Source organism: Xiphophorus couchianus, chromosome 5 (genome assembly GCF_001444195.1).
Source record: "Xiphophorus couchianus chromosome 5, X_couchianus-1.0, whole genome shotgun sequence".
Lineage (NCBI taxonomy): Eukaryota > Metazoa > Chordata > Actinopteri > Cyprinodontiformes > Poeciliidae > Xiphophorus > Xiphophorus couchianus.
In genome coordinates, this window is record NC_040232.1 from 29636343 (window position 1) to 29650581 (window position 14239).

The following is a 14239-nucleotide window of genomic DNA, read 5'->3' on the forward strand; positions in this document are numbered from 1 at the left end:
CCAAGTTTTGATTAAATATGGCTTCCATGCACATAAAACATCTAAAAAGTTGGAGGAATACGGTATTTGTTTTTCTACTTCTGATGTTTTCCTCTACAATACACAATGCGACTATGTTCCATCCATAGTTAGGTGGACAGTTAGAGAGAATAGGGTTATCAACAGATTGTAAAAGCACAATAACAAACCTCATTTTGTCTGACATCGTTCCCAGATAAATCAAACACACAGTAATATTTAAAGTAGTTTGGTAAATTACAGTTTCATTAGATTTGTTTTAAGAAGTCTGACATTAACAATTACAAGTAAAAAAAAAAAAACTGATGGAATGACCACTGAACTCAAACACTGAAAGTCTCTCGAAAAAAGAACAGACACAGCATCCACAATGCAACGCTCCTTAGTCAACCAATAACAAACCAACTATTCTCTGGGTCACAGTTCAGCTGGATTAAAAGGTAATGAGCACTCTCAAATTATTATGAAATGATGAGTCATTGAATTGGAAAACCAGAAACAACAGACCACATGTTATCTTAAATATAAATATTTATTGTATTCTACAATAATGATAAGCAGAACATGGTGTAAATATTGTTAAACAATGTGCAACGCTACAATATGCAGTGCAAATCAAAGTGTCACTGTTACAGTTTAATTTTAATCTCAGTTTCAAAACCTCATGTTTGGAAATCAAAGTTCTGCAATTATACATCAGGATCAGGAACAGCTATGGACCATCATCATGTGTTGGGTCAGGATTCCCCCGGGTCAGATCTCAGCGTAGAGCTGGAGGTTCGGGGAAAAGACTACCTTCACGTTGAATGATACGCAATTACTTTGCACTGAAGATTGTCAAAGAAAAAGAAAAATGAAAACAGCAATAATCAGTCAGACTTGCCCAGTCGGAAATAAGTCAAAAGTAAAAGTCCACTCAAAAATATTTAATGTGCAGTGGTGTCATGCTTCATCACAACAACAACGGCCACAGTAGTCCAGCAATCTGTTTGCAGCTGAGCCTGAGAAGTGAATTCTGCCACGATGCACTGCAGTGAAGCGAAGGTGTTCCAAACATCCAAAGCTTAGTTAGGACGTCTTGACGACGAACATTTGTAAATAATGTAAACTAAACCATCAGAACAACTGATGTCACCTGGATTGATCTCAAAATAACAAAAAAAAGAACATTTACCACAGTGAAACCCTGAAGAAATGCCTATTTTCTCATTGTCGGTGAACTGGGACTGATCAGAGGTTTGTTGAACTTCAGCTCTTCCCCATCATCTTCAGGAGGAGCTGCAGAGAAATGAAAGCATTAAAGTAAAGAGTTACAGCTTTGACGTTACAAGCGAAAGTTACAAGCTATAAAGCCAACATGTTCAGATTTTTCAACAGATTTTTGAAAAATAGATGATGAAAGCAGTTTGTCATGAAATATACTTACATTGTGTTACAATATAAAGTACAGTTTAAATGTTTGTTTTTTTATAATTCCTTAAAGTGCTGTTTATCAATAGTTTTCTGGTCTTTTTAAGGTCTTTCCTTTCTGACAAAATACAATATCTTTCAAAAGGGTTTAAGATTTTTCACATCTTGTCAGGTTACAACTACAAATTGTATTTTATTGAGCGTTTATATTATTAGTTCAAAGTCATTTTGATGATGCTGAAAGAAAATGATTAGTGGCAACAAAAGTCTGTGGTGAAAGTTTACTTAATATTCAGTCAAAGCATGAGATCAAAAGATAATCATCTGCTAGAAAGGCCTAGTCAAAGCCCAGTCATAAATAAAATTGAGATCTGTGTCACTGTTATTTTATTGACACTGGTCTCAAAGGATCAGGATGAAATGTGTTTTTTCCAATTCTGTAATGCAACTGTAGATACAGCTAGCTGCCTTTTTTCACAACAGGAGAGGGTGAAGAAATAAAAAGGCTACTCATGTTCAGATCCAGCTAAACACCGATGAATCTACCATACTGACAAAATCCAATGTAACAGAAAGTGAGGGGAGCGTGTACCTTGGTCAGGTGATAGTCTCCATCTACCAGCTGCTCAATGATACTAAAATGGTCTGTGTTCGCCACATCCTCCATGGTCACAGTCAGTCCTGCTGCTTCCAGAGCCTTAAAGACACACAAAAGTAAGAGAAGTTAGTGACAAGAGCAACTATGTCTGGTTTAATTTCAGAATGGCAGCTTGATATTTTAAAAACAGAATGAGGCAGAAATACGTTTCTGATCGTGCATGAAAATCTGAACAACAGAGAAAACGTTCCAATTGACGAGCTGCTCCTGCGCCATTCACAGCAGCATTTGTTCTCGGCTGTGGCCACTAACTTTGTAGTATTCCTCTGACTGCTTGCGAAACTCTGGCGAATCGTTCTGGGCGACAGCCACGACGATCTGACAGCCTGACGAGGATCGTTTGAGCTCAGGGACCAGCTGGCTAGGGCTGTTTCTCACCGCCACCTCCCTGCAGACACAAAGGAATGAGGCTCCGACTGGCACCAGTTACAGAGACGCCAACAGTGACATTTACCACCACAGCTTCCCGCATGATGCTCTCCACGACCCAGTCAATACAATTTAAAGGAGAATCGGGACATAAAAATCACAGCAGGAGTTCAAAACGTCTAAAATCAGATCTGTGTTTTCTTTTTTTAAGCCTTAAACTAACTGTTACGACTGGAGTCGTTAAATGTTATTATGTAAATGAGTGTGCAGGTACTTGTTTTTGATTGGTGCCTGGAGGACGACGGGGGACGTCCGATTGGTGGCTTCCCGGATGTGAGGAGTATAAAAGCGGCTGACGACTTCCTGGAAGATCCCTCCTCTGCTCATCTCAACCGGCCACACTGTTTGTTTTGTTTGTTCAACATCTTGGTTTGGAGTTTGTAGGAGTGAGCTGCCATTTATGTTGCCTTAGTTCTTTCCTGTTTTTTTTAGTTAGGGAGGTAAGTTTTTGTCATTTGGTTTATTTATTTTCGGTTAGGTAAGTTGATTATTATTTAGATAGTTCCTTTTGTTTGTTGTTTTGGCACTAGCTCATTCTGAAGTTATATGCTCCATTTTTGTTATATTTAAATCAAACATATATATTTTTTAATAAATATCATTGTAAAATGTTTAACTTTGTATGTGTTGGCTGTTTGGGATGGGACGAGGAGGGACCTTTCATGTTATGATCTGGCCACCCCTAGACGGGTCGTAACACTAACCCTTTCAGCATCTACAGTAAAGTCATTGATTAACCACTTTTTTTTTTTGGTTTATTTTCCATTTAATCTCCCTCTGTTGATTCAGAACTGTAGAATCAATGAATCGGTTAAGCAGAACCAGCCAGTTGACTGGAAGATCTCAAAAAGCAACCAATCATGTCCAGATCTAAGCTGATTACTTTTTTTTTATTATCCGAATCAAGCCTGAGTAATTGGAAGGCCTTACACACTTTAATTAGCTAATTCAACAATCTGAAACTCATATCTTATCATTGCTTATCTTTATAAACTCTAAACTCACTCAGAATGCATTGACTCAATCCGAAATCCATAGATTAAAACTGTCTGGACTATACAAAGAGGTGAAAGTTATCAATAATTACCTATCTGTTTAAAAGGACCATTGGTTTATGATTCCCCTAGCAGGTAAATTTGCATTTTAAGCTTTTGAAAACCTTCTCTGAATAATAGATAGGCCTGACAAAACAGCACATTTTTGCTGGACGATAAATTGCCCCAGAAATTATTGCGGTAAACTTCAATATTGTTGTTTTTAATGCAATATATTGATAAAGGCATAACAACGGAAGTTCGCCCTCTCAAAGACTAACAAGCTTTAATTTTATACAGAACCATCCACTGTGGAACCGGGAGACATTTCAAGTATCCAAAATGAAAAAAACAACCCAAAACAAATAAAAACCATATGCAACTGAAACCGTTAATAAAGTGGATTATAAAGTCGCCATAAATAAAAATTTTCTTTCAAAAAATATTGATCATAACGATGAAATGATCAAGCTCATTTTAATTAATGGTATAATTAGTTGATCATTGTGACAGGCTTCCCAATAAACAAAAGGCTTTATGAAAAATAAAAAAGTAGATTTTTAGGAAAAAATGTTTCCTGTTACCAACAGACTGAAAGCTTTTTCCATAAGATACAGTAGAATATATTTAAATTATCTGCCTACTTATCTGCAAAAATCAATCTCTGTCAGCCGTTTCAAAGTTAACAGTGTGCAGCAAGGATTCTGTGTTTGTAGAAAAATGTATTTTTTCCCAATGTGTGATTACTCCAGGAAATCAGAACAGACCAGCACATGGAACCTACTCCGTCATCTTCAGAGGCTCGTTGACATACGTGGACAGGACGGGCAGCAGGTCGTATATGCCGCTCACAAGGAAAGCGCCTTGGAGGAAAATTAGAGCGACAGTGAACAAATAAAATCAACCGAACATTTCTGAGCCTATCTTTCTGAAGGCACCAGTAAGCCCAGCCTGATCCTCTGCGACTTACCTTTGATGTTTGGTGTGGCGCCGTACTGGGACCAGTCGGTGGAGAGCACCATAGCGGCCAGGTGAGCCCCTGCAGAGTGGCCACACAGGTACAGACCGCTGAATAAGGAACCACAGAGAGCTTATTTAACACACTGGAGTTGATTCTAGTGAAAAGAACGTCCACCATGGTGAACGTCCTCCAAACTTTACTATTAATATATCTTTTTTTTACCTGATGTGAGAGTACTGCTGAATGACAGAAACAACGCTCCTGCGAACCTGAGACACCATCAAATCCATGTTACCTTAAAGGGAAGCGCAGCACACAGCTGACATTTCCAGCCCATCTCCTCAGATTATCGTTTTATCTACAGATCAGAAATGACTCTACCTTTGGGGGCAATGTCGTAGCCAACGGCAACCACAACCACGTCCTTATCAACGAGTGGGACAGCCATGAATCCAGACTCCTCTTTGCTGCAAAGACTTTTTTTTTTTTAACTTGATGTCTTAAATTACATTGGAAAATAAAGCATTGAGTAAGAAGCGGTACCTGAGAAACTGCCAGTAGCCTCCGTGGATGTAAATAACAAGGTTGACGTCTGAGAGAGAAAACATGCAGCCGGTTATTAGTTATCCGGGAGTCGATTCAGGACATCTGACACATAGTTCCATACCCAAAGAGGCGGTCTTGGGGATGTACACGTCCAGTTTCTCTCCATCTTCCTCTCCGTACGGAACATTGATTAAAGTTTGAGCCAGACTGCGGGCTCGCTCTGTACCTGAGGAGAAAACGTGATTCAAAAATGGAAAAGAAAAAGAAAAGGATGCAAAATCCATCTTTAAATCAAACGTTTCAAATCAACATGGGAAATGTGTAAAACAGAAATAATTTTAAATGGTGTGTATTTATTAAATTTTTAACAAACGACATGATATGACCACATTTGGTGAACATGTTGCTACAGTGTTTGGCTGCACAAGTAACAGAGAAATACCTTATTATTAGCCTGCACTGCTAACAGTAGTTATCCTGGTCAGTGAACACATTATTCAACATATTCCACCAGGTTTTAAACTTCAGACTGGTTACGGTGGGGACGAGGTCACTCCTTCAGAGGGAACACCATAAATAGCATTATTTTGCTTTCATTTGTCCAGCAAATTTGTCCTGACCACCACTGAAGGAAACCCAAGCGCTATAGCTGAGCACCATGGCACTAAAGAGACAATATATCCATCATGGACTGAGAAGAACATGTAAGAAAACTGGAAAGAGAGAGGTGTGGGTTTTCCTTCTAAACCTGTCAACTTGATTTAAGCTTCAAGAAAACTACCTTGGAGTGTAGCATCTCCTTGTGAATTAATGTACCAATCATTAGAGCTGTGCTCTTCTTACTGTGACAGGTTGGGGGGAAAAATCCGTGCAATGAAATTTTACAATTTGGTGGACAAGACTTTTCCTGAGCATCTTACTACGTTAGATGTTCAATAAAAACACATTTTAAATCTCTACAAATAAAACAAAAGATAATACAATGTAGTCATATTTTAATGGTGAGTCTCTTAGTAATATATGAAACAGCATGTATGTAGCATATGTGTGTGGTAAACATTTAAACCCAACTGTGGATTATTAATTCCAAACTATGTGATTTATGAACAATAAAAACCTAGACATGTGTAGCTAAACATGCCATGATTTAGCTAAGCTAGCGTGTTTTAAGCTAACAAAATCACATTCATTGCCTAAAAAACTCCCCACACACAAAGCTTCAAACTTCCAAACTCATTCATAACTATCCGACGGGGCTTTCAGATTTACGGATACACAACATTGAGCACAACACCGGTGCTCCGAAACGACTGCCCCGTCGGTCTGCCAGATTAAAAACAAAGTTACCGTGTCGCCGGTAAACAAACAAACAAACAAACAAACCTTCCTTCAGAGCCTTGACGTGGGCCTTGATCACGTCGTCTGCCGCCATCCTGTGAGACCACCTGCTGGGTGAGTACTGCTTCTCAAGCTCCTGTTGACAGAAAGACGCTGTTGTGAGCCGCTCCGCCGCCATGCGACCTGGCACGCCGCCAGGCAGGGAGGAATATATACAACAAACAGCGCCCTCTGCTGACGACACGGCCGAACTGCATGTATCAATTTTTATGAGATTGTTGTTGTTGTTGATAATAATAATAGTAATAATAATAATAATAATACTTTTCAAAGACAGAGATAAAAATGTTGCCGTATTTGTTTATTCTTTGTTCTTTTTGTTTGCAGAGTGGAATGGGTCTGTATTGTTAAAATGGTCCATCTGATAAAGTTTATAAATTATTAGCAAAGTTAATTAACATTTTCTCTAATCACAGAAACGTCCTTTGCAGGTTCATTTAGTTCTGCTACTAAGTGAGCTACAATCATTTCTATAATCCTATCATTGAAGGGAGGCAATAAAGTTGTTTTGTCTATGTTTTACTCACTGAATTAGATGAGCAGAATGATTGAATCTAAAGGGAGTGGTGCTTGAAGAAAATTCTTTTCTTTGTGATAGCCTCAGAGGAAACTTGGTTTCATCATTTCTTTGCACCAAAAACGTTTCACGGGAAAGACTTATTGCTGCAACTAAAACTGCACCCAAATCAACCACTTATCAAATCATCACAAACTTCAACAGGAAGTCCAACAACTGGACTAAGGAGAAGTTATTTTCTTTAATGAAGCCCCTCTTCACACTGTTTGGGACATTTTGAAAATACGGTTGTCCGTAGAAGGAAAATAAAAGTCCATCTTTGTGCCCATAGTGAAGCAAGTACTTTGTCTTTTGGCCCTGACTTTTGTTGGAACATGTCAAAATGTTTATTTAAACTTTTATTTTTCCCCCCCCCCGAGGGTCCCCGGGAGATTTTGTGTCTGCTTTAGCTGCTTGTCCCTCATTTTCTAGTCATTGAACATTACCTAAGTGCAGGTTATTGAGTTATTTGTTTTGGTAAGCCATTTATCTTCAAGCTATCAGTCACTCTAGCAGAAAAGCTGTTAAACTGAAAGGATGAATTTTGTGTTAACACATGACAGAATAACATAACAAAACGTAACGTAACAAAACAAAACGGAATACTCAGCAAAGAGACAACTGTAACTCAGAACTTCAGGCATTTTTTCTGTCACATTTTATTCAATTTTGTTCTATTTTATTTAGAAAAAAGTGACATCAGTAATACATGGTATGGATCAAAATTTTTGTTTAGCTCCAACAAGGTGATTTTCAACCAACTAATTCTCATTTATTGAGAAGAATTCAAACGGTCTTAAAAATTATTTAAAATATTTTATTTATTTATTTATTTATTTTTCTCGTAAGCGATGTTTTCATTATTTATATTCCTCTTTAAAAAAAATGTTCTTGCTTTTTTGGGATAAAAGTGATTCTATCTGTTTACCGTTTTTTACTTTACAAAATGTATACTTTGAACTCCACAGAGTCACATGGCTGTGCAATCTGTGTGATCCAATAAAAACACTGAGCAAAGTCATCGGTCTGATCACTGGGAATCTTTGCTCAAGCTGATAAATTTTAAATAAATATATCACAATCATAAAACTTTCTCTTTGTTTTGTTAGTCAAACGAAAATGAAAACCTTATTTGTTTCTTTAAAAAAAAAAACTCTAAACAGTCAAACCACACATAGTGATCTGAACTCCTCCAGCTTCACATTATGTTCTATCTCCTGTCAGCAACCAAAGCGCAAACAGATAAAGTGAAAACTCTTACGTCTTTCTTCATTTCCATCCAGTGCATCGTTTACTTAGACAGAATACCTCGGATTGCTGCGAAGGAATAAATGTGACCACCATCTGCTGAAGATCTGATCTTTAGACTGCAGAGTCTGGCTGTGTACACACATTGTTCACGGCTGAATCAGCTGCACAACACCTTTTGCTTGGTGTTTTATCAGGCTGGATTTTGGACATCAGGGGAAGAGAAAACAAAAGAGGAACAGACGATTGTGGCCGTTTCTGTTCTCTTCTCAACTTGCAGCTGCATTTCAGGAACTGAGAATGTAATGTGATCTAATATCCAACAAATTAGAGACCAACTAACCTAACAGTATTGTTGCATGCACAGGGAGAACATGCCAAATCCATTCAGGAAGACCCCAGGCTGCGATTTGAACCCATGACCTTCTTGCTACTAGGCATCTGTGCAAGCTCTTGTAAATGATATGTTGTTTATATAGATTTTCTACAACGCCTTAAATTATGAGAACAGATATAATATCACCCTCTACTGTTGCATTGTTTGTGTCCTATTTTAGCTGCTATGCCTTTTTCAGATATTTTTGTTATAGACACTAAGTTTCTTTTTTAAGTGATTTTTCTTTGTAAGGATTACTGGGAGTTGCTGTAAAGGGATTAGATTAACACGCTAAAATCCATTCATCTATCTGAGAATAGCAACGATGATAAGAATTAGTTCGAGAGCGGAAAAAATCCGGTTCTTTCGAGTGCCAAGTGAATCGGATCTTGGAAAGGATCTTCAATTCCCACCACAAAAAAAACGTCATAAGCAGAGGAGGGTGGTGAAGACGCTCTGTAATTTGATTGGTCAGGAGTGGCGGGAGCCTGCCCAGCCGCAGCTGACAGCTGAAGCTGATTGGTCCGTAGAGACACGTGACAATAAGGCTATTGGTGGAGATGTCGAATAAATGGCTGACATTAGCGCGCCGCATTCAAAGTTTTTCTGTACATCCTTTGTTAGCAACTACAAGGAGCATAGCATCTTTTGATTTTAACTTATATTTATTGTAATATATTATTAAGTGTGTATTTAAATCAAAATGGACTTCTACGATTCGCCAGTTTGTCCAATCAGGCTACAAAACTCACCGAGGAAATCCCAAGGACAGATTCAGGTTCGTATCAGCTGGAGAAAACCTAAAATGTATCAAAAATTGAGTAAAATTCAGCTGTAGATGTAAAACGGAATCTAAGCCTCTTCCTCGGTTTAACAGTTACACACATTTTCTTGTTTTTAGATTATATTTGGGCCGATGTTTTCAGGCAAAAGGTGAGTTATTCTTTTATAACTCTTACCACAAAGTGTGTGATTTTTACATTGCTTTAATTGACGTACTTGTTCAGTTTTGTTCAAAATGAGAATGAAACACGATCTTTGCTTTGATTTCCGCTTAAACATCACCATCCCGCCAATTCTGCTTTGTTTACTCTACTCCCATTCATTCACATCCTTCTTGTGCAAAGCACACAATTGTTATGCTTTAACATTCAAATTGGCAAGTTTTTTAGGACTTAAAAAAAGCTCTATATTTTATATTTTATTTATTTAGATTGCACTACATTACAACAAATGTAATCTCCAGACACTTCAGTCCAAATTAAGTCAATTTTAAACTAGTACCATCATATATTAATCACATTCAGATCTTGTTACTCACAGTACAGTTATATTATTATTATTATATAGTTGAATCAAAAATAATTTAATAAATGCTTGTGCTGCATAATTATGTAAATGAATGTCCCAATTCTAATATGTCTTTGTTGACCAGTGTCTTGGTCACAGTATTAATTATTCTGCTTTTAATGAATAATTTTGCAGCACTGAACTGATGAGAAGAGTGCGCCGTTTCCAGGTGGCCCAGTACAAATGTTTGATCATCAAATATGCCAAAGACATCCGGTATTCAGACTCAGGTGTGGCCACACATGACAAGTAAGCTTCTGTTTTTATTTTTTACTTTTACAAATATTTTTTTTAATCTATGATTATAAAACTTGATGCGATGAAGAATATGAGATTTATTCTGTTCACAGCTAAAGGGGGAAAAAAGAGGAAAAAAATACACCCAATTATAACGCAGTCGAGATTCAGCGTGTTGGGTTCCTTGTTTGCGTACAACAATGCATGTATTATTATTATTATTATCATAAAAAATGATAGCTTTATGCATAAAGCTGAAAGTTCAGAAGTCAGTGGCTGCTGATGAAAATAGTTTGGCAGGAATAACTGAGCCTGAGCTGACCCCTGCTGGTGATATTCTTCAATCACAGCAGCTTTTCCTGTCGTATGTCACTGACCACTAGATTAAAATGAATATGCTTAATAACAAGTATTAAATTTGACAGTTATTAATACTCCATTATCACAGAACCGCTTGTCAAATAAAAAGCAGAGAGAAACTGACCCGGCTTTTCCTGGCCGAAGACGATATCTGGTTTTCTTTGAGGTCTGACCTCAACGATCCAGTCGTAACTACAACCACCGTCTCCCTTAAGACGTAGTAGTTTTCCATGAAAACGAAAAAAAATGAAAATATTCTAACTGTTGTATACAAATATGTATGTTCATGACCTTCAATTGATTTCAATCCCTGGTGCATTTTTAGTAAAAGATGACAGAATAAACTGCATCAAATCATCCTTGTGCGGTATGAACAATGAAGCATTTACAAACAACAGCAACCTTTTGATTAAGATAAAACCACACACACCTTCATATTTTTTCCATATGTACCGTTTGACCATATGTTAATTTTCTTTTGTAAATTTCATTCATTTTAATAAATTGTTTTGTTTTTTGCCACGTCATAGCTGTAGTTACTGAATTAAAAAATTCAGCATTTAAAAATCAACTACTGCTGCTTTGTTTCAGAACGTTAAAGGCAGAAAAATCCTCGAGTTTCCATTTTATAATGAAACATTTTTTTTGGGGCGCGCAGTGGTGGCGCAGGGGGTTAGCACGCCCCATGTTTGGAGGCCTTAGTCCTCGACGCGGGCGTCGCGGGTTCGACTCCCGGTCCCGACGACCTTTACCGCATGTCTTCCCCCCCTCTCCTCACCCTCCTTCCTGTCTGCCTACTTTACGAAAAACGCGAGCCACTAGCGCCGCAAAAAAATCTCTCCGGAGGCAAAAACAAAAAAAAAAATATAATGAAACATTTTTTTTTTTGCTGAATCTTGCTGCCGTTTCAGAATCACCATGGAGGCCGTGCCTGCCACCTGCCTAGGAGACGTTCGCTCCGCCGCTCTGAAGGCCTGCGTCATTGGGATCGATGAAGGACAGTTTGTAAGTTTGTTTGCACAGAATCTGCTATAACCTTCGATCACCTTCATAGAAATAAACACCTTTGGGGAAGAAAGACATCTTTGTGTTTTGACAGACGACACAAAAGTGTAACTCTTTTTGGAAAGTAAACTACGTCAAACTGAAATGCCATTTCAGACAAAGAACAGCACGCTGACAGTTAGACACAGTGGTAGTAGTGTGATGATCCGGGGCTCTGTTGCTGCTTCGGGACCTGGGCAACTTTTTTTTTTTAATCTCCATTCATCAGCAACCTTAATCTCCAATGGCACATGGGTAACTCCACCACTGAATTACTTGGAAACAAACAAAGGGTTAGAACTGGCCTAGTTAAAGTACACCTTCAGATCCAACTGAGATGCCGTGGCATAACTTCAGACGTTTCAAAACCCTCCCATGTTGCTGAAATAAACAAACTGTGCAAACCAGAGCGTACCAGTTCTCCTGCAGAAAGTTGTGAAATCAACCATCGAGAAGTGAGTTAGTCATCATCTGGTGAATTGTGACATAAAACCACAAGGCGGAGACGAGCAAACGGATGGGAGGAGAACTCGAAGACAAAATGACGGAGAACATGTTGAAAAGTTGAATGTGTTAAAGGTGCTACACTGTAATAGCATTTAAATCATGTTGCGTCAACTTTGGCTTTAGCTGTTTTGAAACTGAAATCGAATCGTAACTTTTATCTACGCTGCCTCTTTCCTGGTTTCGGTCAGATATTTTGTAACATAGGTTAGTTCATTTTTATTTATAATGCACCAAGTGAGAGCAAATATAATCTCAAGACAAACAGGTGAAATCCATTCACTGGAATGATCAACCATCTGCCGCTTCATCTTTGTCTAGAAAAGAAAACATGGTGGATTTAAGAAGCACTGATCCTAATGCACTTTCTATGGGCAAACTGGCTTGTTTTGCTGTATTTCTGTGGTAACGGTGATATTTGTCACGCAGTTTAAAAATGTTGAGCTTCATGTGAGTGAGACAAACAACCCGTATCTGATCTGCTACGTTTCCCTGGCTGTAGTTTCCAGACACCGTGGAGTTTTGTGAGGAGATGGCCAATTTAGGGAAGACGGTCATCGTGGCTGCGTTGGATGGGACCTTCCAGAGGAAGGTGGGTGCTGACGCATGCTGGGCAGATGTCGCAAAACGTCCCACACAATGAACTCTTTTTCTTTTTTAAGGCAGAATCCAAACAATCGGCTGCAGCAGCAGATGAACGAGTGTGCTCATTATTCCACACACAATAGTGCCTTTCTTGTGTTTGTAATGCTGTTAAGTCGCCATGCTTTTAGTGCTAGGTAATGTTTCTATGCTGTCTTTTGCGGTTTGTTTCTTCCTGCCTCTCTTTTTTTTCTTATTTGTACTAACAAAATAGCAATTATACATAAAGAAAGATCAGATATGTTCCCACCTGTTTGGATGTCCAGATGTTTTTGGTTTTGATGACTTTATCAGTCATTTTCTGTTCTTCTAGAGTTGGCATGTTGACTGCATTTTATTTCTTTGAAAATGCTACTAAGATGCCATCGCATTATATCCCAAAAACAGTTAAAATGTTGAATTAATAGTTACAGACATCAGTTTCTCTATCTAAGGCTCAGTCCAGGAAAAGGACACAGTTAAACACAGAACCACTGAGTGATGATGCTTGATACATTAGCGCGAAAGCTAGCTTGTACCGTTTCTTTCTTATATTTAGGATGATGCTACTTATAACCTGTTAGATGTTCTGCGTCTTCCTTTACGATTTTACTCTCTCAAACTGAACGCTTGTCCTTCCAGCCTTTTGGAAACATCCTGAACCTGGTTCCTCTGGCAGAAAGTGTGGTGAAGCTCCACGCCGTCTGCATGCAGTGTTACAAAGAAGCCGCCTACACCAAGAGGCTCGGAGCAGAGAAGGAGGTGAGGAGACCAGACAAACAGACCGGATCATTTCAATGAGTTTTGGTCTAAATGGAGCAGATTGTACTACATCTCATTATCAAACCCAACCGGATTCATTCCTCCTCTACAGGTGGAAGTGATCGGCGGTGCTGACAAGTACCAGGCGGTGTGCAGAAAGTGCTACGGCGGTCTGGTGGTGGACAAAGAGAACAGCTCCTCCATCAGGAATGAAACGCCGCTTCACGTCCCGATGGGAAAACTCGCCGACCCCAACGTTCCCCGGAAACTGTTCTCCCCTCTGCACCTCTGAGCAGGAAACATAAGACTTGATGCAGTCTTGTGTTGAATTTGAACAATGAACAATCTGCTGTGTGTGAGAAGTGTGTGTCCAATTTTCTTTGTTTTTCTTTCTTCTTTTGAGTGTTTTGATTTTGTAATGAATTAACGTAGCGGCTCAATATTCTAAAATTTTTTTGTCTGACGTGACATTTTGGATACTTGAAAGACATTAGGCACTTGATATCTTTGTATACTTTGTAACAGCTTACTATTTAATAACTTGAGGTAACATCTGTGCCTTTTAGTTTAATTCTGATATTTTTTACTGTGGTATTTGCCTCGTCGGATATAAAATCTTAAATGATCTTTAAGGAAAATGCACATTTTGCTCTCAAATCCAGAATACATCTGTTTTATTCTGTTTAAAGTCAGAAATTATATAATAAACTCAGAACTGACGCTTTTA

General features: G+C 38.4%; 2 protein-coding genes across 5 annotated transcripts; one reads left to right on the forward strand and one right to left on the reverse strand.

Moving 5' to 3' along the window:
- Positions 1-531: 531 nt before the first annotated feature.
- On the reverse strand, positions 532-8434 carry afmid (arylformamidase). 4 transcript variants are annotated; one of them, XM_028018628.1, is made up of 11 exons: positions 8272-8434; positions 6440-6530; positions 5178-5282; positions 5054-5102; positions 4892-4977; positions 4733-4805; positions 4520-4617; positions 4334-4412; positions 2339-2474; positions 2021-2125; positions 532-1296 (listed from the first exon to the last, which is right to left on the reverse strand). In XM_028018628.1, the coding sequence occupies exons 1-11, from the start codon at positions 8296-8298 to the stop codon at positions 1267-1269; spliced, it is 879 nt and encodes a 292-aa protein (XP_027874429.1). In that variant the 5' UTR covers positions 8299-8434; the 3' UTR covers positions 532-1266. The 4 variants fall into 4 exon arrangements, with proteins under 4 accessions (XP_027874429.1, XP_027874427.1, XP_027874426.1 ...); XM_028018626.1 differs by having other exon boundaries at positions 6404-6530; XM_028018625.1 differs by lacking the exon at positions 8272-8434 and having other exon boundaries at positions 6404-6618.
- A 475-nt stretch (positions 8435-8909) lies between these two features.
- tk1 (thymidine kinase 1, soluble) lies at positions 8910-14239 on the forward strand. The gene is made up of 7 exons (XM_028018629.1): positions 8910-9412; positions 9536-9567; positions 10120-10233; positions 11493-11586; positions 12632-12721; positions 13393-13512; positions 13625-14239. Exons 1-7 carry the CDS (start codon positions 9338-9340, stop codon positions 13802-13804), a joined length of 705 nt encoding a protein of 234 aa, XP_027874430.1. The 5' UTR covers positions 8910-9337; the 3' UTR covers positions 13805-14239.